Genomic DNA, 25,524 nt, shown 5'->3' on the forward strand with positions numbered 1-25,524 from the left:
TCACCTGGGGTAAAATCAGCATAGCTCTACTCACTTCAGTAGGATTACACTGCTTTATACTAGTACAAAAGGTGACTCCTCCAGTGAAATTTGCCATAAATGCGTCCTGTTGTCATAAGGCAACCAGATTGTTTGGTAGAAGGTTTAGCAGAACCACACAACAAGCAAAGAATTGGAATTGTCACAGGTGTGGTTCCGAACGGTCTTTTAAAACAGAGATACCTGTTAGAGATGGTCTTAACTGCTGATTTCACTGTAAGTGCATTCACACTATTCAACATTTTAAAATTAAAGTCTGTATGTTAATAACATGGTCCCAATTTTGTTTTCATGACACTAGCTATATCAAGAATAATTATTGCATATTCCTGTAAAACAAAGGACTTTTATTGTCCTTATTAAACATTTGCAATTCAAAGGCTGCATATCTATGACACCGTAGACTGCAGAGAGTAGGTAAAAGCCATTACAAGACAGGAATTTTTTATTATATCTGAAACATTAGACAGATCAAAATTGAAGGAACTAACACTAACAGGCAGCCCCATTGTTTGGCTGAGCTTCAAACACCTCCACCTCTGTCATGTCTTCCTGTCAGTCAGAAACACTCGGGCTTTCTACTTAACTTGAGGTTGAAATAAGACATAGCATACAAGGGAATATGTTTAAAATGAACTGTATGAATATACCTTTCAATAACATTTAGTGGTTTAATTGGTTCTTGGATGATATACAAAATGGCACTAACTAGATTGATTCTAATTTGCCTCAACTATTAACAAACTAAAAGGAAAATTACCCCCCAAATAGTAAGGTTATGAAAGTTGCTTTTGAAGATCAAATGGACACTTCCAACAATGATTCTCGAGCTGAGATACTATTTGGCTTCAGGGTTCTGAAGACCACATTATGCATTTAATGGGGTGTGACACATTTAAGTGTCGTTACATTTTTTCTTGTTTATGTCACTTTCAATCAGCTGAAGTCTTTCTCTACATATTCTTAAAATGCTCTTGGCTTTTAAAAATTCATAATTGACCTTTTCCAAAATGGGAATTAAAAAAGGTTATCTATAAACAGTGGATCAGAAAATGAGAAATTTGCAAGTTAATCAAATTAAAATTCAACACATGAGTTTTAATTAGGCCTTATCAATGTAACTCAGCGGTTTCAAATGTTAACACATTAGTCTTCCCACAGAAAAATGCAGTGTAAGTTAAATTCTCACTCTCTGAACACTCTAGAACTGATGAATTCATTGTAACTAATGGGATGTGAAGCTAAAAATCTGTATGCTCAGAAAACTAAGGCCAATTTGTATTACTTGTGGTTGGTTCCTGTCTTTGTGGACAGTCTAACCTCAACTTCTTAGTGCTGGTGCAGTATGACTTAATGATTCTGCTTCAGTTGTTGAGGCATTTCTAAGAAGCCATATCCAGCAGCAAATGCAGCTTGTATATCCAAATATTATCTCCTGTCAAAGACAGACACCAAGCCTTACCACTGAAATGCTAATAGCTTTTGTGGAGTTGGCATATTACACAATCAATTATAGCCTCTAACTAAGCCCTAGCTTTTCTCCAACAAGGTATCTATACGGCATGATCCTTCAAGAGGCTGAGTACTGGAGGGTTAGAACAGGAATAGCTAGGAGGACGTGGCCCCATTAGTTTTATCGGGTGAGCAAGGGGAATGAGAGGGGGGTGGACAGGAGTGAGCAGTGAGTGGGATCTTGGAGGGAGAGGTGGAGTGGGCACAGGGCCTCAGGGAAAGAGGCAAAGCAAGGGCAGAGCCTTGAGGGACTAGGTGCAGCAGGGATGGGACCTTAGTGCATGAGGTAGATTGGGGGACCCCACTTGCTTCAGGCACTCCTGGCTGAGTAGCTTCAGCTCAAAGGGTCACTGAGCCCAGTGGCTTTTGTGGCTTATGCGTATCTCCCTGACCATTTCATTTTCACCCTGTGCTCCCTCTGGTGCTGTTGTATCTGCCCATTAGTTCTTCTCTTCTATTTCGATGGTAAGCCCTTCAGGGGAGTGACTGACAGTTATATTTTTTGCCAGTACCCAGCACCATGGACAAACACACAAATAACAATAATGGGATTTGAGATTCCTCATCCGCTAGCTGGAATAGGCCCTTAAAGAAAATGGTGTCACTGTTCTTCTTTCTTTTCATCTCCATTTATTTTTATTACATTTTAATTACTGAAAGAGCAGCCCGATCCCACTGCCCCATGAAAGAGACAAGAGCAGAATCGGAATCACATAAACAGCAACAGGAAATAGTTTACTTCAGCTCTCAGGCTTTCTGCATGCATTAAATATTATGTCACGCTCTTTAAACCACAAAAACCTCTCAGATATACCTGCCAGGTTCCCTGGGCAGGCTGCCTCTTCTGAGACTCTTTGCCAGTCCCGTAAGAGCCCCCCTTTGAAATGAAAAGTCTGTTCTTCTACCTCTCTCTAGAGGGGATCCTGTGATCTGACCAGTCTCTGACAGGGTCTCTTGATTTCCAATCTTCCTGGTTACTAGCCACGATATCTAGGAGGCCTAACAGGTTTGGCACTTGCAAGAGTTTTCCTCCAGGGCCCTGTGGGCAGCATTAGCAAGCAGTAATACAGAGACAATTTCTTCAAAAGAAGGTAGGATTTATTTGCTAAAAGGTTCACAGCACTCAGGCATGGATATAAGACAACAGAGAGCTCTGTGTGCACATGATTTTACCTACATTTGGCTTTCCCCTCAAGGTAGACATGACATGCTCTCAGTGCCTCTTTTCTCTTAGAGGCCAAGTTACAGCCCGTTTGCTGCAAGCCCTGCTCCTTCTGCAGTGTGGTTGGCCTGCTGCAGAAGAGAGAGCTTCCCCCCCTTCCTTTGTAACCTCTTTTGATCTCTGGCAAACTGCTAACCAGGGTTGGGACCAAGAAGCTGCTGTAGTTAACTTGACACTGGTGTTTCAGTTTTGGTTGGGATGCTCCCCATCTAGGCTATTGTTTCCAGTTTGATTCCCCTAATAACGCTCTTTTGAGCTATCTGAAAAGTAAGTAACCCCCCATAAACAAACATATAGGCTATGTCCACACTACCAGGTTATTCTGAAATACGCTATTTTGAAATAATAACTCCTGAAATAACTATTTCAAAATAAGCTTACTCCTATTCACAAGCATTATTTCGAAATAACAACACCATTATTTCAAAACAACAGGCTTGGTAGTGTGGACACGTGCCTTCTTATTTCAAAATAGGGGGAGTTATTTCAAAATACAGACATGCCCAAAGAGGCATCCATAATACTCATAAACATAAGATTTATACTTTCCGTTCTCCACAGTATCTTTCCACTGCTTCTGTACCAGGTTAGAAAAAAGGGAGCATGTTAAACTCTCTTTCCAGTCAACTGCATGTTCATGTGATTTGTTAACAACACAGTATTCACTTGATTTCTTATCTGAACTGAGCAGCCTACTTAGCGAAAGGTAAACATTAATCAGAGGCTGGAATAATCCTGAGGGTCAGCCAACTTCATTTCTCCAGCATCTCTGACCCTTGAAGCTCTTGTCAGCTCCATTTGCAATCCCCATGCATAAGCGAAGGTCACAAATCACAATGTCTCCAGTTTATCATGATATAATTATGCTGGCAAAAATTGCATTGACTCAGTAAGAAATGTCTTCAATTACAATTAGATTACAGAGAGCACTCAGCACCTTAAACTGCTCCTCTAGACAGGTCAGCACACTGAGAAACATGACAAATGTACGTGAGATTCAGACACTGCAGACTGTGCCTTTACCATTTGGTGTTCTGTTTTACATTTCCTGAACACTCCCAGCTATACCGTACATTCCGAATGTGCACTGCCTTGTGCTACCGTTCTCGTTTGAGCGAACAACTGGTGCCAGACACTCCATAGTCCTGATAAAAATCATATAATAAACTTGGTCCTTTCCAAATGCACTGCAAAGACCTAACTTCATAGTGACGCCTGAAAACCCAAATTGCCAGCCTCCGTACTAAAGTGACCCCCCGACAATTTAAAATCACCCAATTTGCTTTCTGAGGCATAACTTGTCATTTGGAGCTGTATCCAGAGCTGACGGCATGCAGGATTTTATACTCACCCTTGCGCTCTGCCCAGCAATAAGCTGGTCATCTTCAGTCTGCACACTCGTTCGGCTGCGAACATCATAATCTTCTTGTTCAAAGTCTGAATCATCCTCTAACTCTTCAGGGGTCTAGAAAAAAAAGAGTGAAAGAGAGAGAGGAGGAGGCAGCGATGACAGGCTTATAAAAGATACGATAAACTCTGGCGTAGTGTAACTTCTAATTTCATCGACTACCTGCCCATGAAATGCTTTTTCTTTTTTTCTTCTAAATTAACTTGTCTGCCCAGGCTGTCAGGACCCGAAATTGAATTGTTCTAAAAATTAAGTTGTTCCAACTCTGGTTTCTTTCACAAATGACATTTCTCATCACCGGGCTCTGATTTTTCTTAACTCAGTTAACATGATGAATGTGGTCGCATGAAGACATATCTTTCGGATGTATTAACTGCCGGAACTCAATATTTCAAAATAATGCCAATTGGTCTGCAAAGGCAGAACACACCACTTAATCTTCAAGAGAGAAAGCAAGTATCTGGAAAAAGGTAACCAACAGGCTGATTAAAAAAAAAGTCCTCAAAGAAAATGCAGGATCCCCCCTCAAAACAAACGTAAATGATGTACTCAACTATTTTTAAAGCAGAAACAAAGTTTTGAAATAGGCCATCTTGGTGGTGAAGGAAACTGAAAACACTGTGAGTCCCTAGGCCTGTGGAATTTACTTCCTCCTCAGGCCCATTGAGTGAAAGATTGTTAGTTTTCAGGGCACACTGCAAGATGCACTTTTTCTCCCTTACCCATGGGAATTGGGTGTTGGATAGGGCTTGGCAGTGGTAATGTGAGCTCTGCTGGAGGTGGTGTGGGGAGACCAATATTTTTGTTGTGTCTACACAGCAGCTTTAATTCAGAGTAACGGCCGTTATTCCAAAATAACAATGCGAGCGTCTACACAGCAATTCTGTTATTTTGAAATAAATTCAAAATAATGGATGGCTTATTCTGACTTCTGTAAACCTCATTCCATGAGGAATAACCCCTATTCTGAAATAGCTATTTCGGAATAGCAGTAGTGTGAACGCTCTACTGCTGCTATTTCAAAATAGCTCCTCCCCAGGACCATACAAGCTAATTACTCCCCAATGCCTCCTAGGGCTCTAAACTGAGGTAGTGTGTCCAAATTAGGGAAGCCTACCGAGGACTAATTTTGAGGCTTCCCCATAGTGTAGACGTGCTACTTTGAAATAAGCTATTTCAGAGTATTTCTTCCAGAATAGCTTATTTTGAAATAAGCGTGCAGTGTAGACGTACCCTAGGTTCTCTAATGCAGTGATTGATGGGTCTATTTATTTATTAGTGAGTTTTACAATCATTTTGCACCAAAGCGATGCTCTTGTAATGATCAAATACAACTGTACCAACAAATTTTGAATATCAATATATTTTAAAATACCCATATTTAGCAATATTTTGGATAGCACTCTATAATTACTAATATTCCTAGGAGCTACCCTATCTAAATAGGTTTCAGAGGGGAACTGTGTTAGTCTCAGTTTCAGCAAAAACAACTAGGAGTCCGGTGGCACTTTAAAGATTAACAAATTTATTAGGGTATTAGAGCATGAGCTTTCATGAGTTCCAAGTGAGGTGTAGCTCATGAAAGCTTATGCTCTAATTCCCTAATACATTTGTTAGTCTTTAAAGCGCCACTGGACTCCTAGTTGGTTTTGCCTATCCAAATAAATAATCACAATAACAATGTAAAACTGAGAAATCCCAGGTGTCATCGATTAAATTTTCCTCTCACTGCCCTGTGAAGGTGGCTCACCTTTAGAGCCCTGCATGGATACAGAATGTGTACTCACATCCAATCCGGGACCCACAACCACAAACATGGGCAGCAGCTATAAAGAGGACACCTGCAGATTTTCAGGTCTCTACTCATCTTTTAATTCAGAGGCTACGTCTACACTACGAGTTTTCTCGGCAAAAAATATGCAAACGAGGGACTCATTTGCATGAATCGCGATCTCATTTGCATATTTTCTGCCGATCCATTTTTGTGCTGGGGTTTTTGTGCAAAAACAAGCAGTGTAGACGTTTTCTTTTTGTGCAAAAAACCCTTTTTCTACAAGATTGGTATACTTCCTTTTTGGGGGCATAAGGATCTTGCGGAAAAAGGGGGATCAGAAGGTGTCCCAGTCAAGGGCTGCAAGGGAGAAGCAAAAAACAAAACAAAACAAAATGCCCACCTCACTGACATGGCCCCCAACCGAGAAGCAGAAAGACACTCCCTTATATTCCCCTTGCACTCCAAAGCTTAGTGAGACCTGGGCTAGGAGAAGTTGTGGGAGGAAAGCCTACAGGCTGTGTTTTACTGCACCAGATGGGGAGAGAGTGAACAGCATTCAGAGCTGAGCCCTCCCCCCACCAGACAGAGCCCATAGGTCAGATCTAGCTCTGTCTTGCCTACGAGGCTCTGGGCTTCTCCTTCCCACAGTGAGGAGCCGGTGCTGGTGCTCCAGGCCTGCAGGGAGAGTTATGGCGGTGGTGGGGGAGAATAGATCTGGAGCACCAGCAAAGGATTCCCATGCTGGGGGGAGCTCTGAGTCTTGGGGGGCCAGATCCAGTCAAGCTGCGGGCCGAATTTGACCCCTGGGTCTTAGGTTCCCCACCCCATGTTAATGGTTTCAGCTTTGGAGAATGAAACATTCTCATTTTCTTCTAAGACAGATTCTTTTCTGCATTAAGATCAACAATAGCGATCAGCTAGGTTCAGGCCCCTATTTGAAATGTGCCTGCACAGTTTTGCACGTACCCAACTTCACGACCACCACGTCAGGTATGCACAGATGTTTGAATGCACTTTTGAAAACTGGGGCTTAAAACTGAGTCATCAGCTGACTCTCTGGGTTATTTACTACTGCTACATTGATTTCCCCCAGCCTGCTCTCAGAGGTATTCAGACAAATGCAAACTATCTCTTCAATTTGCCAGGAGACAAGGCAAAGGGATATAAACCACATGTTAACATAACACATACTTTGACTTTTAAAGTCCATTCCTTAGGCAGGGTCTTGCAAAAAATATCAATGGATCTTTAATGTCTGTGCAGAGTAGACAGGATGTTGTTTTTTGTTTGTTTGTCTGTTTTTAATCTAATCTCCGAGGCTCGCCACAGGGTCTGGAACTTAACTCATTTACTTTGGAAGAAAGAAGGACTGACTAAATCCTGTAAGGACTTGAACCTGTTGCTATCTGTACCAGTAAGACATTAATTTTAAGCCCACATAGCATCAGTCACTGGGGGCAAGGAGAGCAAGATCAGGCTACATTAGCAAACTGCACTGGAAGCAAAATATTCTTCACCGGCATACATCTGTTCTATCTTCCATGTGACCTCACCGTAAACCACGGGGAATAACTGTGCATCCATAAGAAGATGAAAAAAATGTCTGTATGAGCAGACTTGAAAGGGGTGCTTAGTCTTTATCAACATAAATATATTTTCTAAAGATAAAAGAACTATTCACCCATAGTTTTATATGTATTTGACAACTGCAAGAAATGCAATTATTATAGCAAATCCAGCATTGCTATAACTCCAACAAGCCAGTCTAACCCTCCTAAAAAGCCCAAAATTACTTTATTCTCCCATCCCTATGCAGACTGGCTCAGAATTCTTTCTGTTCTCCAGAAACTAGGGAGAATATAAAGGCCTTGGAGTGTGCTTCAGAGAGTGAAATCTGGAGCATTTTGGACCAAGAGGGAATTAGTTCCATAATGGAGGCGCCCTAGTAGAGGTCACTTGCCGTACCGGAGATCGAACTTCTGGCATTTGATTTAGCAGGTCTAGTAAAGGCCTGCTAAATCGAATGGTGAGGGCACTCCCAATTGGCGCCAATACTCCTTTCAGTCACGAGGAGTAAGGGAAACCAACAGGAGTGTTTACTCCCATTGTCTTCCCACTGTGAAGATGATGCTAAGCTCAGCTTAAGGTATGTCAATTCCAGCTATGTTGTTTATGTAGCTGGAGTTGTGTACCTGAAGCCGACCTTCCAGGTCTAGGATAGATCTGGCCAGAGACTCACCTGCTAACAGCACCTTTGCTAACTCCAGCATTACCTGACTAGTAAGAAGAGAGGCAGTCTCACAACAGAACTTTGGTTATTTAGAGTTCTTTAGGTCAAAACCAACACTAAATTCAGCCTGAAGATCAACAGGTAGCCAGTAGAGATCACGGAACACTGGTGTAATAAGCTTACTAGACAAACAGCTTAACATGAGGTAATTAAGTTCTGCACCAGCTCCATTTCCAAACAGATTTAGGATGTAGTTGCACATAGAGCATATTGCAGTAATCTAATCATGGGGTAACAATGGCACAGATGACAGTAGCAAAGTTCCCATCTGAGAGTAAAAAAATTCAACCTATTGCCTATTCAAAGAAAAAGATGCTGTCATGGCTGTTATTAATTGTACAATGGCTTCCATTCCAATAACTAGGGAAAACTCATAAGTAGCTATGGGGGAAAAAAACCAATGTGTAACAGGATCCCTAGACAGTGATAGATGACTGAATTATGTTATTTTCTGTCTTCATTTTAGCTTCCATAATTGTATTCCTAAACTTATGCTACCCTCAGTATTTTTTTAAGCTTGGAAGGAGGATTTTTTTTTATGTGCCAACTTTATTAATATTCCCCAATATTATAATGATTCCCTTTGCTCTTCCATAAGAACAGTAAAGAAAAAACCATCCTCTTTCCCTTTCTTTAGTTTATTAAAAGCAATAGCAGAAAGAAAAACTAGTTTAAAAGGGCTGGATTTATTTCCTCTGTAGAATGAGACAAATATCTCAGAAAATTCCATTCTTCTGTGACATGCACATGAACAATTACTTGTGGGATGATAATTTTTTCTGTCAGACACTCTGGCAAGATTAGAAGTCGTTTTAAGCCTGAGAGAAGGTTTAAAGCACAAATCAGAGGGGTGTGTGAAACTGACTTCATCACTGGATAGAAATATTTCAGAGATTGTTTTTAAAGTCAGTATTCATATGAATATATTTAAGTGCAATACAAGGTTATTGTTTGCATCCTAGACCTCTTACTACAGGTTGGAACCTCTCTGGTCTGGCACCCTCGGGACCGGATCAGGGAGTTTGCTGGACCAGAGGAGGTCAATGCTCCTCTGCTAGCTACCCCGCTGACAGTTCCTCCCCCTGGGGCTCTCAAGGTTGGGGTTCCCCACTCTACTGCCCTTGCTGCTGCCTGGGGCTCCCAGGAGTTCACCAGCCTTGGTCTCCCTGCTGCAACCAGCCCCTCTACCTCTGGGTGTTCCTTGGGGTTTCCTGGCCCCAGGCTGCCCAGCCCAGCTCCCACTGGGAGGTTCCCGAGGTTCACCAGCTGAGGTGGTTACCGGGGATTCCCCTGCTGGGGCCAGGATTCCCCTGCTGCCTGGCCCTGCTGCCATGGCATTCCCAGGCCTCTGCGTGGTCCCACTGCCAGCCTCACTGCCAGGAGCTCTCCAGCTATCTGATACCTCAATTGCAGGGGGTTTCTAAGCTGGGGCAGAGGCCCCCCGATGCCGCCTGGCCCCACTGACACCAGGGTTTCCCTGCCTAGTTGCTGCAGGCCCAGCCGGGACCCCATGTTCTCCCAGCTGACTCCCTCTCCTGGGGCTCTTTGGTCCAGCAACATCCATGGCCTTCCGGATCACAGATGTTGCCAGACCAGAGTGTCCCGGATTTGGGAGGTTCAGCCTGTATTGCTACTAGATTCTGGATTGCTTGTCATTATTATGTAACAGTTTGGAATTTATCTGCTTGCAACCATAGGAAAGGTAAATTTACAGGAAAATCCTAGTAGTTCAGCAGATATCATGACGGGTGACTACAGTGCCCTTTTATTCATATAGATGGGCTCTCAAGTGATAGCTGAAGCAAACCAAGCAAGGCCATGTGGGAAAACTAGCACTGCTAGTACCCAATATCACTTACAGAAGTCAATTTCTTCTGCTTTGCAGTTGGTTGGATGGGTTTGCTACCGAAAAACCATTCAGACTGAAAATCACATTTCTGTCTGACACTTTGTACCCACTATCGCTATAAGCAAGACTGCTCCTGCACAGATGGACCCAGGTAACGTTCTACATTTGAGTTGCCCCATTGAGTTGCAAAATAATCCATCCATCCATCCATCTAGGCTCCGACAAAACAAGTGTGAATTTTGCCTGGCTGATGCATGCCCATCGGATTCCACTGATTTGTTAATGTTTGGAAGGAAGTCTTTACCCTGACCTCATAATGTGGCTCTGCAGAATTCCCCTGCTCAGATTACACCCAGAACTGAAAAGTAGCAGAATGACCGAACTGAAAAATGTAAATTGGGATATTTTCCTAGAGCTCACAAGGCCAGCATGCTGATCAGGCTTTCTAGGCTAGCGGTTAACATGTCAGTCGAGTAATAAGGGAAAACAAACAAACAAACAAACACGGGCTGTGACTCCGGAATTAAAAACGGTGTTTACTGCTAAGACAATCATTTAGCCCTTTCCACTGTGGGAGCACAGGCTGCCTTGGTGACACATCTGGTAGAGTCCTGCTGTGCAGGGAGAGAAGCTGGAAGCTAGGGGCTTCTGCATAGGATAGCTGAAAATCCTGATTTCTCTGACAGCTTATACAAAGGAAAAGGGGACAGACAGAGGTGGTCTGAACCTGTAACATAAGGGTCCTTTAATTTCCCTCTGTGCGAGGGGGTTGCACATGCCTGTTTTGCTAGAATGAGGATTGCCTCTGCCAGCCTACATTCCCAGCTACCTGGGGTTGGCATAGGTGCTGGAATTGAACCCAAATGCATTTCAGATAAATAGTTAAGTGTCAAAATAGCTTTTATTGAATGTGCAGCAGTTAGTGGCAGATGAATAAGAAAGCTATTTTGGAGTGATCTGAGAGCAGCCTGTCATGGGACGTCTGCCCCACACTGGCCCTGGGAGAGGGCTGAGAAGGGAAAGCTGGTGACTGATGCAGAAACTAGCCAATTAGGGACCAGAAGAGGGGCGAATAAATAAAGGCTCCTGGAGGGGAGGAGTTGGACTCATTCTTGTTCTAGCTGGGGAGCAGAAGGGAACTAGCTGCAGGGGAAGCTAGATGCTTCCTGACTTAGAGCAGGGCTGGGGAAAGGCAGGCAGAGCTGGGGAAACTCAGGCCAGGCAAGCTCCCGGGTTTCAGAGCCTGAAGCAAGGCCTGAGGCTACTAGCGCTGCAGAGGGGCAGCCAGGATAGGCAAAGGCAGCAAGTCCAGATCCCTTGCCAATGATGAGTGGCCATTTCAGACTGCAGTTCGCCCCTGAGGCTGGTAGTGGGTCACTGAGGCAAGGTGGGCACAGGGGTTTGCAGGCTCCCAGAGGGAGAGAACCCCAGAGTGTGGGGGCACTGTGGTAGGGCAGTACCCAGGTGGGAGGACACCACAGTCTGGAAAGGACATGGGTCCTAACCCAGAGGTGGAGGAAAATGAGGTAACCACGGGTGAGACCCCAGCTAAAAGGGAGCACCCCAGGGCTGCAGAGCTAATTCCCAAAGCAACCAGCAGGAGGTGCCCGTGACAGCGAGTCCCACCAGGTTACACTCCCCAATTCAGTGCCACACTTTTAGTCACAGACAGTCCATGGTTACCAACTTGCTAAAAGCTGCTCCTAAACTTGCTTCAATACCACTGGTTGGCTAAACAGGGATTTTTTTATACATGTTTCAAATTCTTTGTAGCAATTTCACTATTGGCACGGCTCTCGCTGGGCCTGAATCTGGTTCTTACGGGTTCTATGAAGCCACACATCACGTTGACTTCTCAATTTTTCTTTGGGTCAGGCTCTTTATGACGTGGCCGGGGTGACACAGAAGAACCAGGCACACCTATTCTCTCAATTAGCATCTTGCTTAGCATATTGTAAAAAAAAGATGCCCGATTAAATTACATCCATCAGCTAGTCAACATTCAAATGACACTTCCTTTACCTGTATAAACATTTAAAACCATCCTTTGGCAGCTCAATGGAGCAGCAAGGTAATTTATTTTCTCATTTAATTTTTAACAATATCTTCCTCAGACTTTCAGGGTGTTGTTCATTCTCCTATGTAGTGGCACATAGACCACTTACAGAGAGAGAGAATGAGGCTACGTCTAGACTGCAAGCCTCTTTCGAAAGAGGCTTTTTCGAAAGATACTTTCGAAAAGGAGCGTCTAGACTGCAAGCAGTACTTTCGAAAAAGCAAGCCGCTTTTTCGAAAGAAAGCACACAGGCAGTCTGGATGCTCTCTTCCAAAAAAGCCTTGTTTGCATTCAAGAACGCCTTTTTTCGAAAGAGCACTTTCAAAAAAAGGCGTTCTTCCTCGTGAAATGAGGAGTACCGCCGTCGAAAGAAAAGCCACGTTCTTTTGATTTAATTTCGAAAGAATGCGGCTGTAGTCTAGATGCAGGTGAAGTTTTTTCGAAAAAAGGCTACTTTTTTCGAAAAAACTCTGCAGTCTAGACACAGCCCTAGTGTGCTCTACAGCCAGCTACCTTTAGCGCAAGACACGCTTCCTCAGTTAGGGGAGGTATGTAACCCACACACATTCAGGGTGTGGTGTACTGTCCAAGTACTGTCACTTAGACCTCTTATAGAAAGAATGAGTTTGTGCTGAGACCCTGCTGGCTTTTACCTCAAGCTATAGAGCAGGGAACTTTTTGGGCGTCGGGGGCCACTAACCCACCGAGATATCAATTGGGGGCTGGACAAACATGAGAAGCAAAAAACAAACAAAAAAAACCTTCACACAACACCCCCTTTGCCCAGCTGTGGCCTCCTGTCCGGTAAAAAAATTCAAAAAATACCGGACACCTAAAATGTTCAATATTTTCTGATTTTTCCCGGCCTGGAGGTGAAAATCCCAGGTGCTTATTGGGTTCCACAGGGGAGCTGTCTGGCCTGGATCAGAGAGACAAGATGGCGGATGGCCGCTGGCAGCCTCTTAGGGCCAAAAAGCCTCGAAAGCATTTCTTAAAGAGGCCACACTGTTTTTTAAATTTTTTTTGCCTAACAACTTGGGGGGCTCAACAACTTTGGTCTTCCTCTTTTTTTTTTTCTCAATAGAATTTTTTCCCCAGTGGCTTTTTTTCCGTGTGTATGTGTCCAGTATTTTTGGTTAAACCATATGGCAACCCTACTGGGGAGGGAGTTTCCCTTCCTTCCCACTCCTGCAAGGGATTCGCCGCATCCCCCACTGCTGGAAGCGTGTGGCCACCTGATGCAGGGAAGAGACTGGTGGGCGGGGGGGGGGGGAACTGACCCCACTGTGGCCTCTCCCATGCAGAGAAGGGGGACTCAGGGGCTTCCTTTCCCTCCCACTCTGTGGATGGATTTCCCCATTCCCTCCTGATCTCTGCATGCTCCAGCCCTGCCCAGATGCCTGGTGCAGGGGGAGGGCAGTAAACACAGAAACGCTGGAGCTCTTGTTTACTCAGGAGCTCCAGCAGGTGGAGTTTTCCCCTTGCAGCCAGGTCTCCTGTGCGCCTCTCCCACATGCAGGAGAGGAACTGGAAGTGTTAGGCCCGTGCTGCAGGAGAGGCTGGGAGAAGTTTTTAAAGCAGCATTTCGTGTCTGCTGGACCCCTCGAGGGTTGAATTTAATTGTTTGGCGGGCCAGATCTGGCCCGTGGGCCGGAGCAGAGGGGTCCCCGTTGGTGTTACATATACAGAGATTAACAAAATATGCCACGCATACAATTCAGTTCTTAACAAAACTATCGCATTGACACTGAAATAATTCTTTTGTACTAGGTCTTGCCTCTACAAAGACTTGTGATCCAATCCCATCCTAGGTAATTAATGAAAGTTCCTTTGGTGCATCTTTTCCTAGTTCTTTGGGAACAGGAGGCTACATGACCTAAGCTGTATGCAATGTCAAGCATCAAACTCTGTTCGAAAGAGGCCACAGAATGGAACAACAGGGTGCAAGATGTGACAATTCAAGGGCATGGAACCTAGTAGCAATACATGTGACTGCAAGCTTTGCTGTTGCTCCTCAGTTTTTACAAACCCCAGACTCACAAATGTTAAAACAATCTAATCTCTTTCCTAACATGAGTTTTCTGCTGTACAAACATTTGTTCTACATTCATTTCCATGTCAAATGATTTTTCTTGATTATAAAACAATGTATGTGGTAGGCAGCTTTTATATTCCTCTCAGCTTCTATGATACTTTCCTTTAAGCATCAACTTTTATTTCCCAGGTGCCTTACATACCCTTATCATCAGAACAGCTTTCCTGATGTCGCGAACTCCATCATAAACCAAGCGGGAGGCATCTATGAATTCATTCTCTTCAAATGGCTGTGGGACATTCGCACTCAAAGCTTCAATGGCAACCTCAACTTGTTCAGCAAAACGTGGCATAACTAGATTAAACAAAATGAAAGGCAGGATGATTATAGACCTTTTTTCATGTATATTTTCCTCTGCCCTTGGGCATAAATACTTTCTAGTGGGCATGGAACATGCTGCTATCATCCTTTCAAGCCCCAGAAAGGAAGATTCCCTGACTGGATTTATGTTGACTTAGAAGCGTGCAGGGCTTTCTGTCACATTTTGTGAGAGAAAGAAAACTATGTACTTACTTGTAATTATATGACAAAGAATTAAAAACTCTTTAACAAAGAATGATTCACTGTCATTTTAAAGACTCTAACTCATCTCAGATGTCATTTAAGTATGCTCAGAAGCATGGCTAGAAAATTACTGTACAAAATTATTGTACAAAATTTATATTTGTTCGATATTATTCACGCAAAGTGACCAAAGTGTGATTTAGCCTTTACCCCCACTAATTCATATTCATTAACAAACCATAGCCTAGCTCACAGTGAATAACCTCCCCCCGCCCCAACCCAAAGCACTCTTAGACTGCAAAAATCTGGTAAATGATATTTCTCAATACATGTAAGAGTATATTCTGGTTCCTTATCATAGCAATGTTTGTAACATAAAATATATAACTTATGGTGGATATAAATTAACAATCCCTTCTAGGTATTAATGAGTGGGATATATATGTGCTTTATGAACACACATAACACATACATTCATTATTTGTTTAGCTTAGTGATTTATAGGAATTTTGACTGTTTTTTGGTCACTGGTGTAACTATAAACTCATAGGATGCTTTCCTGCAAACACCAAAACAATATTTTGATGTCACAATCATTGGCTCTATGCAGAGTACTAAATAGTCCCCAGAATCAGTGCTTTGTTCAACCTAGGCCAGATTCTAAATAGTTTTAAGTACATGAGTAATCCTACTGCTTTCAGTCATTCTATTCACATGCTTAATGTTAAGCACATGCATACATGTTTATAGGATTGTGGCCATATAAATTATATCACAAATGTAAGCAATGATTTCAAAATACATTTGATCGACCTTTATGCAATTAAACTTTAAAATATTTGACCATCTTTACTTACGTATAGATTATTATTTATTATTTGAATTGTGGTGGTACCTAGGAGTGCCTGTCCTTGACCAAAACCCTGTTGCACAGGGAGCTGTGCAAACTCACGACAAAAAGGCAGTTCCTATCCAAAAGGCCTAAAAAAACACCTAATCCTTTTTCTTCTCTTTTATTCTATTCATCTCCTTCATTTCTCACCAGAGGCCCAGTCTTGCAGTCTGGATGCAATTGAAACTCCAGTCAACAGTATGGAGAGAAATGCTCTCTCAAAAGAACCACCAATACCAACCACAGACTCATCTTTTCCATTTCTCAGCTCCATGCATGATTTAATATATTGATTCCAATCTGAATTTGGCATGAGAAACTCTTTTATTAATTGGTAGTCATTAGATATGACTCGCTTTAGTAGCGCCTGTTCACAGAATTGATCAGTGCAATCTAATGAAATCATCTACCACTTCCTTAAGGAGACTAACTAGTCCACAGCTGAAAAAAGCTCATTGGCGGGATTTTTTCCCCCAACTATCCCACATATGATTTCCTATTACTTTATTCCTCCATTGTAATTTATCCCCCTGCTTGTAATATGTACTGCTATTTATATTTATAGATGGGCTATATCTATTTATATAGGGTTTTTCCTTTTAAAGCTTCCCTTGATCCATATATGGTGATGCATGAAAATTAAAAAAGATGGAATTCTATAATGTGCATTTCCAGCAAACCTGATCATAAGAGACTCACCGAAATTGCAGCTTTACGTATGTGAACTTCAGAGAATATTACCTTGGAGCATTTGTAAGGGATTATTTACTTGATAAATCATGACTGCTCCTCTGCTATCATGGAAATGTGTACTTCAAAGCATTTAAAAGGGAGCTGTACCTGCTTTGTTCAGCAGAACAGCCTAAAAATGTACATGGTGAGAAGCACCATCAATAAGCTGCGTATTGAATTTTTGTTTAAAAGGGTTTGAAACTCACATATGTACACAATATACCATGATAGAAACCCATTATTGCACATTTTTGTTAGGAGTAAAGTGTTAAAATAAGCAATAGCTCTGTGATAAGTCAGACTGGAGCAAGATTGTGCTCATCAGAGCATAGGGATCATTGTGTCTCCACAAATTCTTCAGCTAGTAGAAGTGTGAAACTCACATTAACCCAATGTAAGTTTCTGTTTCCTGTGTGCTAACTACATTGTGTTCACAAGTTTATAAATCTTGTACTATGGCCTCTAGATCAAGGGACACATTTCCGTAGCACAAGCAATAGGGGCTCCCACCTTTAAATTCAGAGGTTTCCTTGGGTTCAAGCCTCTCAAATGGTCTCTCTGTATGGTAATGCAAATACGTCAGCAGTTGTAAAATTTAGCTCAGAGGTTCAGTAACCGACTCTCATACATCTAGCCATTAGAACGGGACACAGAGCCATGTTTCATTATCTTGGGTAGCGCTAATGTGCTTTACCCTTCTATAGGCAGCAGGGTTTAAAGCAGTGTTTCCTATAAGCTGAGCACTTGGGCAGTGTCTTAAAAGAAATGCCAAGGCCTCCCAGCTGATTAGCAGAACTACCACACCTATGTTTTGTTTCTACTGGTGGTGAACATTTGTGCAGGCATTGGTGCACATAGAAAAATTTATTCCACAAATAGATGGGAAAAAATTCACACATGGATGGAAACGTTTAAGCTATGTCTATACTCGCGGCTTCTTGCGCGAGTAATATGCAAATGAGGCTAAGCGTGGAATATCGCCGAGCCTCATTTGCATACCTAATGAGCCACCGTTTTTTTCAGAAGAGGCTCTTGTGCAAGAAAGAGCGTCTACACTGCCCCTTCTTGCGCAAGAAAAACCCTCTTGAGCAATGCCGTTCTTCCTGAAAAGTAATAGGTGTCACGGCGTTGCGCAAGAGGGTTTTTCTTGCGCAAGAAGGGGCAGTGTAGACGCTCCTTCTTGCGCAAGAGCCTCTTCTGAAAAAAATGGTGGCTCATTAGGTATGCAAATGAGGCTCAGCGATATTCCACGTTTAGCCTAATTTGCATATTACTCACACAAGAAGCCGCGAGTGTAGACATAGCCTTAGTGGGGATGCTGGTTTAAAGTCCTTTGGAATGGCATTAGCCAGAAGTTGTCTTTACATACAAATTACAACTGTGATTGGCTGCTTTGTGGCGAAAGCGCCTTATGCCCTCTGAAGCCATTTGTACATTGCCACACATGGCCACAACCTGTCCCTCAACTTTGCACACATTTTAATTTGCCTTTTTTTAATGCAGAAAGTCATTAAACTAAATTCAGAATTGCTTGCTTGCCAAAAAGCATTTTAAATCAATGCTTTAGTTGTTGATGATGTTGGACAAGCATGAAAAAGCACTTTAAACTAATAAACTCCTATTTTCCATTGTTTCTTTGACCATACATTATTGCTGAACATAGTAACATTTTTGGAAATTGAGGCAAGAAACCCTTAACTGTTCTCCAGTTAAGGTTTTTGGGCCACACTTGAAAAACTCTGTAACAGCAATATCTGGCAAATACACTTTCTTGCACCTACAAAATCAACATTCTGCATTTCAGTTTCATAACTGAAGAGATTGGGATTTTCCTATGCAAACAGCAAAAGCCAAAATTAAAATTCAGCTAGATCAGTTTGGATCTGGTTTTGAAGTTCATGGGTGAGTGATAGAAGGGATTGCTGCAGTTTATTTAGTATAGAGAAGAGGAAAGCCAATGATTTTGAATTCAGACACCAATCTGAATTTTCACAAAAGCTCAAGGGAGATCATATGTTTAGTTCAGGCTGTGATCCTGCAAATACAAGCGTTCTTAACTTTAAATACGTGAGTAATCCCAACTCATATCAAAAGGCATAAATCTCATGCATGCATTTAAGCATATTTGTAAATGTTCTCAGGTCTGAGGAATGTTAGCAAGAACACTGACAGTTAGTTGATCCAGTGGATAAGCGTGTAGAAGCTTTTCTAGGATGGCAGTTTCTATAGCATTCCAAGTAAAACCTTTTACAATAAATACAGAAACCTTCTAACGCTGTAGGAGCACAGTTAATTAAAAAAATTCAAGAAAGGCCAGAGTTAATGTCCCCCCCATCAGGGTATGTCTACACTACAGCGCTAATTCGAACTAACTTAGTTCGAATTAGTTAATTCGAACTAAGCTAATTCGAACTAACGCATCTAGAACTAAAAACTAGTTCGAATTAGCGTTTTGCTAATTCGAACTAGCATGTCCACATTAAGTGGACCCTGAACCGGGCTTAAGGATGGCCGGAAGCAGTGCCGGCAGGGCATCAGAGGAGGACTTAGAGCGTGGAGATGCTGTCCCAGGCTAGCCGAGGGCTGCGCTTAAAGGGACCCGCCCCCCACCCCGGACAGACAGTTCTCGGGTGCCCTGCTTGCAAAGCAGTCCTGGCTTGGAGTGCCCGGAGTGCCCACACTGGGCACATCACAGCACTCGGCCATCAGCCCGGCTGCACTTGCCGCAGGCTGCCATCTGGGGAGAGGGGGCAATTGGGGGGCTGCAGGAGAGCTTCCACCCCCAGAGGCCCGCAGAGCCAGCCCAGTCCTCCCCATCGGGGGCTTGTACCCCATTCCTCCCTCACCTCCTTCCACTTACCCTTCCCTAACCCCTTTTCTTGATGTACAAAATAAAGGACAATTGTGTTCAAAAATGGAATCTGTCTTTATTGAACAAAACTGGGGGAGACTGGGAAAAGGAGGTGGGAGAGGGGAAGAGAGAGGGTGGGAGAGGGGAGGGCAACTACAATGATCAGGGGTTGGGAACAGGTCCCATATGAAGAGAGGCTAAAGAGACTGGGACTTTTCAGCTTAGAAAAGAGGAGACGGAGGGGGGACAGGATAGAGGTCTCTAAAAGCAGGAGTTGGGTGGAGAGGGTGCATACAGAAAAGTTCTTCAGTAGTTCCCATAAAGAAGGACTAGTGGACACCAAAGGAAAGGAATGGGTAGCAGGCTTCAAACTTGTAACAGAAAGTTCTTCTTCACAAAGCAAAGAGTCAACCTGTGGAACTCCTTGCTGCAGGAGGCTGTGAAGGCTAGAACTGGAACAGAGTTTAAAGGGACGTGAGATCAAGTCTTGGAGGTTGGGTCCATGGAGTGCTATTAGCCAGGGGGTAGGAGTGGTGTCCCTGCCCAAGGTTTGTGGAAGGCTGGAGAGGGATGGCACGAGACAAATGGCTTGGTCACTGTCTTTGGTCCATCCCCTCTAAGGTCCCTAGGGTTGGCCGCTGTTGGCAGACAGGCTACTGAGCTAGATGGACCTTTGGTCTGACCCAGGACGGCCATTGTAAGCTCAGGGCTCAGGGTCGGGGGTCTCAGTGGACCCCCTTGATTTTCATGCACACCTGCTCCTGGGTGGCCAGGCTGGCAGCTCTCCTGCCCTAGACGGCCACTTTACTGTGCCTAGTGTGGAGATCGTGGACAAAGTCCACGATGTCCGCACTAGCCCAGGCGGGTGCCCGCCTCTTGCGGTCCCGGGCAAGCTCCTGGGAGCCGCCAGCCTGGTCCCGGGAAGAGGGGGAGGGCTGGGGGGCATCGGGTGGCTGGCTCGAGCCGTGCCAGGTGCAGGGTCTGCTGGCTGGGTGCTGGCAGGCTTGCACCTGGCATGGGCACCATAGCCAGCCCGTGCCCCTTTAAGGGATCCGGGGCCAGGAGGGGGGCAATAGAGTTTCCCTGGTGTTGGCCAGAGTGGCCACCAGGGAAACCTGGGGAGGGCTAACCTCCCACTAGTTTGAATTAAGGGGCTACATACCCCTTAATTCGAGCTAGCTAGTTCGAACTAGGCTTAATCCTCGTAAAATGAGGTTTTCCTAGTTCGAACTAAGCGCTCCGCTAGTTCGAATTAAGTTCGAACTAGCGGAGCGCTAGTGTAGCGCCTATGAAAGTTAGTTCGAACTAACGTCCATTAGTTCGAACTGACTCTGTAGTGTAGACATACCCTCAGTGTGTATGATATCAAGTTGTACTACCTCTGTGTAGATTCCATTCCATCTTTCTGTTTCACATGCAGATTATAAAACTTCTGTTTAGTTTACTGCATGGCTATGTCTACATTGGCCCCTTCTCCGGAAGAGGCATGTTAATTTCCAACTTCAGAATAGGGAAATCCGCGGGGGATTTAAATAAACATGGCCGCCGCTTTTTTTCCAGCTTGGGGAAAAGCCGGAAAAAAGCGTCTAGACTGGCGCGATCCTCCGGAATAAAGCCTGGAGGATCTCTTATTCCTACTCCCTATTCTGAAGTTGGAAATTAACATGCCTCTTCCGGAGAAGGACGTAGCCCATGTGTATCATCCAATACACAAGACATGCAACATATCTGAAAGAATTTTGTCATAAGAACTTTAATATTTGTATTTCCTGACACTTTAACAAACTCTTTAAACTATGGAACTTTTTTTTGTGGGGGAGGGGAGAGGGACTATTTGTTTGAACATAATATTGTCCTTATATTAAAGCTGTAGTTCCTAATAAACTGGGCGCTAATCCAATTCTCTTTCTCAGTAAGCAATTTTACACATTTCTAGAAACAGGCTCAGAAAGGACATGTCACATAGGGCAGTGGTTTCTAACTGCCGGTCTTTGCGGCCAAGTGCCAGGCTGCGAACCACTGGTTGCTGGGCTGTGGCGACTCTGGGGACTGGAGAAAACCACCCACCACCTCCGCTCTTGCCACGGCTGTTGGGAGAGGAGTGCCCTGCCCCGCAGCCAGCCAGTGCTGGGCAGGGGCGAGGTCTCTTCTTGGATGTGGAAGAGCAGTTCGCTGTGCCGCGGGAGGGCCAAGTGGAACCTGTCATGGCAGCCTTAGAGCAGCCACGACCCGGGCAGCAGTGCTCAGCTGGCAGCTAGGCAGCAGCTCAGGGCTAAGTGAGGGGGGCTGGGCAGGCACTGGGGACCAGGGGTGGGGCTAGTGTTGGAGGGCTCTGCGGGTGAGGGGCTCTAAAAGGCAGGAGGCTGTAACTGGGGGGGGGGGGCGGAGCTAATACTGGAGGCCTCTGGGGTCAGGACGAGTACTGGGGAGCTCTAAAAGGTGGGAGACTCTAAGAGGTAGGGGACTGAAACTGGGGGACACTGGGGCATTCAGGGTGTGGAGCTGGCACTGGGGGGCTTTGGGGATGGGTCTAGTAGTGGGGGAGTTATGGGGACAGGGCTGGCACTGGGGAGGCTCTGGGGATGGGGCTGATATTGGGGATTCAGGGCTGGCACTGGGGGCAGCTCTGTGTGCGTTGGGTGCAGTGGGGCTCTGGAAACAGGATGCTGGCACTGGGGGCATCTGGTGGGGAGGGGCTCTAAGCAGCAGGGGTCTGGCTTTGGGGGGCTCTGTGGGTGGAAGGCTGGCACTGGGAGGGTTGGGTGCAAGGGATTTGTGGTCAATGGTTGGCGCTGGGGGGGTAGTGGAGGTGAGAGGGGCTCTAGGAGTTAGTGATGGCACTGGAAGGGTTAGGGGGTTGGGGTGTACCCCAGCCCTGGCCCCCAAAGCCGCCACAAACAGTCAGCTTCAGCTGCAGCAGCTACCCGCCACATAGTGACTGAAGCAGCTGAAGCTGCTTGTTCGTGGCAGCTCTGGGGGCTGGGATTTTTGGTGGACCAGTAACATTTTATTTGCAAATTTTATTATTTGCATATGCAAATAAAGTGTTACTGCTCCGCCAGAAGTTTGTGATTGGGTTTGCCAGTCCGTGATATAAAAGGTTGGGAACCACAGACCTAGGGCATGTCTACACTAGGAAATTACTTCAAAATAACCACACTCAAAATAATAACTCCAAAAATTACTATTCCAAAATAAGCTTATTCCTCATGGAAAGCAGGAGTACAGATTTCGAAATAATCAGCCTGTTATTTCGAAGTAACGGCCTTGGTAGTATGGACGCTCCGCTTATTATTTAAAAATAAGGGGGGTTATTTTGAAATAACTCCCTAGTGTAGACAAGGACATAGTGCGTTACTACTCTGGAGCAGACACATGAGCTGTGATTGAGAACCTATCATTGTTACCATTAGAAGAACTTCCGTTTACAGGGTGAAACAGAACATACCTGGCCTTTTATATCATAATACATTATGCCTCATCCCAGGAGGCATACCTGGGTGGTCGACAAATACCTTTGATGTCGACACCCGCGCGTCCAGACTATTGCGCTGAGCCGACAAACAGCTGATCAGCTGTTTGTCGGCTCAGCCAGCAGCCATGTAAATTTAAATGAAGTGGTGATTATTTAAATCGCCGCTTCATTTTCCCATGTCTGGTAGCCTAATCTACATGCCTCTGGCGACAGAGGCATGTAGTCTAGACGTACCCCATGTTTAACCAGTTAACAAAATACATGGGATTTTATATCCTGAGTTGAAATGAATCCTGGGCTTCCAAGACCCAGGCTAGCATTGTAACCACTGAATCACCATTCATCTCTATGATTCATCAATTCTTTGGCCAAAAGGGACCACTGAGATCACCCAGTCAGACCTCCACATAACACAGAGGCTGTCTCTACACTGGCACCCTTTTCCGTAAAAGGGATGCTAATGAGACACTTCGGAATTGCAAATTCTGCGGGGGATTTAAATATCCCCCGCAGCATTTGCATGAACATGGCTGCCGCTTTTTTCTGGCTCGGGGTTTTGCCGGAGAAAAGTGCCAGTCTAGACGGGATCTTGAGGAAAAGTAGGAATAAGGGATCTTCTGGAAAAGGGCTTATTTTCCGCAAGATCCTGTCTAGACTGGCGCTTTTCTCTGGCAAAACCCCGAGCCGGAAAAAAGCGGCAGCCATGTTCATGCAAATGCCACGGGGGATATTTAAATCCCCCGCGGAATTTGCAATTCCGACGTGTCCCATTAGCATCCCTTTTACGGAAAAGGGTGCCAGTGTAGACACAGCCAGAGTGTAAAGCTTCCCCAAAATAAAGCCTAGAACAGAGTTTTCAGAAAAAAAAATCCAATCTTGATGTAAAAATTGCTAGTGAGGGAGAATTCACCACATTTGGTAAGTTGTTCCAATGGTTAATTACTGTCACTGTTAACAAATTATACATTATATTCAGATGGATTTAGTCTAGTTTCAACTTCCACCCAGTGGACAGTGCTATACCTTCTCTGCTAAACTGAAGAGATCATCATTATGAAGTATTTGTTTCCAGCACAGGTACTTATATACTGTAATTAAGTCAACTCCTAACCTTAAAATCATAGAATTGTAGGACTGAAAGGAACATAGAGAGGATATCTAGTCCTGCACCAATGGCAGGACTAAATATTACTTACACTATCCCTGACAGATGTTTGTCTAACCTACCCTTTAAAATCTCCAGTCATGGAGGGTATGTCTAGACTACATTCCTCTGTTGCCAGAGGCATGTAAATTAGACATACCGACATAGTCAATTAAACGGAGATTTAAATATCCCCCGCTTAATTAGAATAAAAATGGCCACCGCCTTGTGCCGGCTCAGCTGCTTGTCGGCACGAACCGGCAGTCAAGACGGAGATCGGTCGGAAAGGAAAGCCTTTGCCGACCGATCCCTTATACCTCGTGCAACAAGGTTTACAGGATCAGTCGGCAAAGGCTTTCCTTTCCGACTGATCCCTGTCTTGACTGCTGCTTCATGCTGACAAACAGCTGAGCCGGCACAACACCATGGCCATTTTTATTCTAATGAAGTGGGGGATATTTAAATCCCTGTTTCATTGACTATGTTGGTATGTCTAATCTACATGCCTCTGGCGACATAGGCATGTAGTCTAGACATACCCAAAGATTCCACAACTTCTTTAAGCAATTTATTCTAATGCTTAACTACCTTGACAGGACATTTTACCTAATGTTCAAACTACACCTCTTGCTGCAATTTAAGACCATTGTTTCTTGTCTTATCCTCATAGGTTAAGGAGAACAATTTATGTCCCTCCTCCTTGTAGCATCCTTTTAGGTACTTGAAAATGTCCCCACTCAGTCTTCTCTTCCAGACTAAAACCCAGGTTTTTTCAATCTTGTCTCAGAAGTCATGTTTTCCAAAGTTTTAATCATTCTTGTTGCTCTTCTCTGGACTTTTTCCAATTTCTCCACATCTTTCCTGAAATTAGGTGCCCAGAACTAGTCACAATACTTTAGCTGAGGCCTAGGAGAGTGAGAGAGTAACTTCTTATGTCTTTCTTACAACATTTCAGCTAATTCATCCCAGAACATTGTTCGCTTTTTTATAATACAGTTACCCCTTTGACTCACAATTAGGTTGTGGTCCGTGACGATCCCCAGATCCTTTTCTGCAGTACTCCTTCCTAGGCAGTCATTTCCCATTTTGTATGTTTACCATTGATTCTGCCTTTCTAAGGGGAGTACTTTGCATTTGTCCTTATTGAATTTCATCCTATTAACCTTGGACCATCTCCCCAGTTTGTCCAGATCAATTTGAATTTTAATCCTGTCCTCCAAAGCACTTGCAACCCCTCCCAGTTTAGTTTTAACTGCAAACATTAAAAGTGTACTCTCTGTGCCATGATCTAAATCATTGATAATAATAGTAGTGGTCATGCCAGTGCCAAATCCTCTCTACTCAGATTGGATCAAATTAGCTCTCCAACATGGAGAGGTTGGTCATGTTTATATGATTATGCACTGCAACCCTAAGATCTTTCTCAGGAGCACTTCTTACTTGAATAGAGTTCCCCTATCTTGTCAGTATGGCCTACATTTTTTTATTCCCAAACATATACTTTTACGTGTAGACATACCAATGTAAAATGCTAAATGTTCCATAACTTAAGAAAGGTAGATCCTGCTGGAGCCTGGATGCAGCAGAAATGGTGTGGTTGTGCTACCAGGGGATGGATATTTGTTTACATGTGCATATAGCACCATACATCATGTGAATGGACTAGAATTATTAAGGGTGA

General features: G+C 44.1%; 1 protein-coding gene and 1 long non-coding RNA gene across 5 annotated transcripts in view; one reads left to right on the forward strand and one right to left on the reverse strand.

Annotated features, from left to right (window-relative positions):
• Positions 1 to 14,563, forward strand: part of LOC142829703 (uncharacterized) — a 32,099-nt gene extending 17,536 nt beyond the window's left edge. The window contains exon 2 of the long non-coding RNA XR_012904447.1: positions 14,375 to 14,563. This is a non-coding gene — a long non-coding RNA (uncharacterized LOC142829703). The remainder of the gene's footprint in view (positions 1 to 14,374) is intronic.
• Positions 1 to 25,524, reverse strand: part of CTNNA2 (catenin alpha 2) — a 781,915-nt gene that overhangs the window by 43,940 nt on the left and 712,451 nt on the right. For all 4 annotated transcript variants that reach the window (XM_075930971.1, XM_075930970.1, XM_075930972.1 and 1 more), the window contains 2 exons: positions 14,388 to 14,539; positions 4,125 to 4,238 (listed from right to left, as the gene is read on the reverse strand). In XM_075930971.1, the coding sequence (XP_075787086.1) occupies positions 4,125 to 4,238; positions 14,388 to 14,539 (266 nt within the window). The remainder of the gene's footprint in view (positions 1 to 4,124; positions 4,239 to 14,387; positions 14,540 to 25,524) is intronic.

Source organism: Pelodiscus sinensis, chromosome 5 (assembly GCF_049634645.1).
Source record: "Pelodiscus sinensis isolate JC-2024 chromosome 5, ASM4963464v1, whole genome shotgun sequence".
Lineage (NCBI taxonomy): Eukaryota > Metazoa > Chordata > Testudines > Trionychidae > Pelodiscus > Pelodiscus sinensis.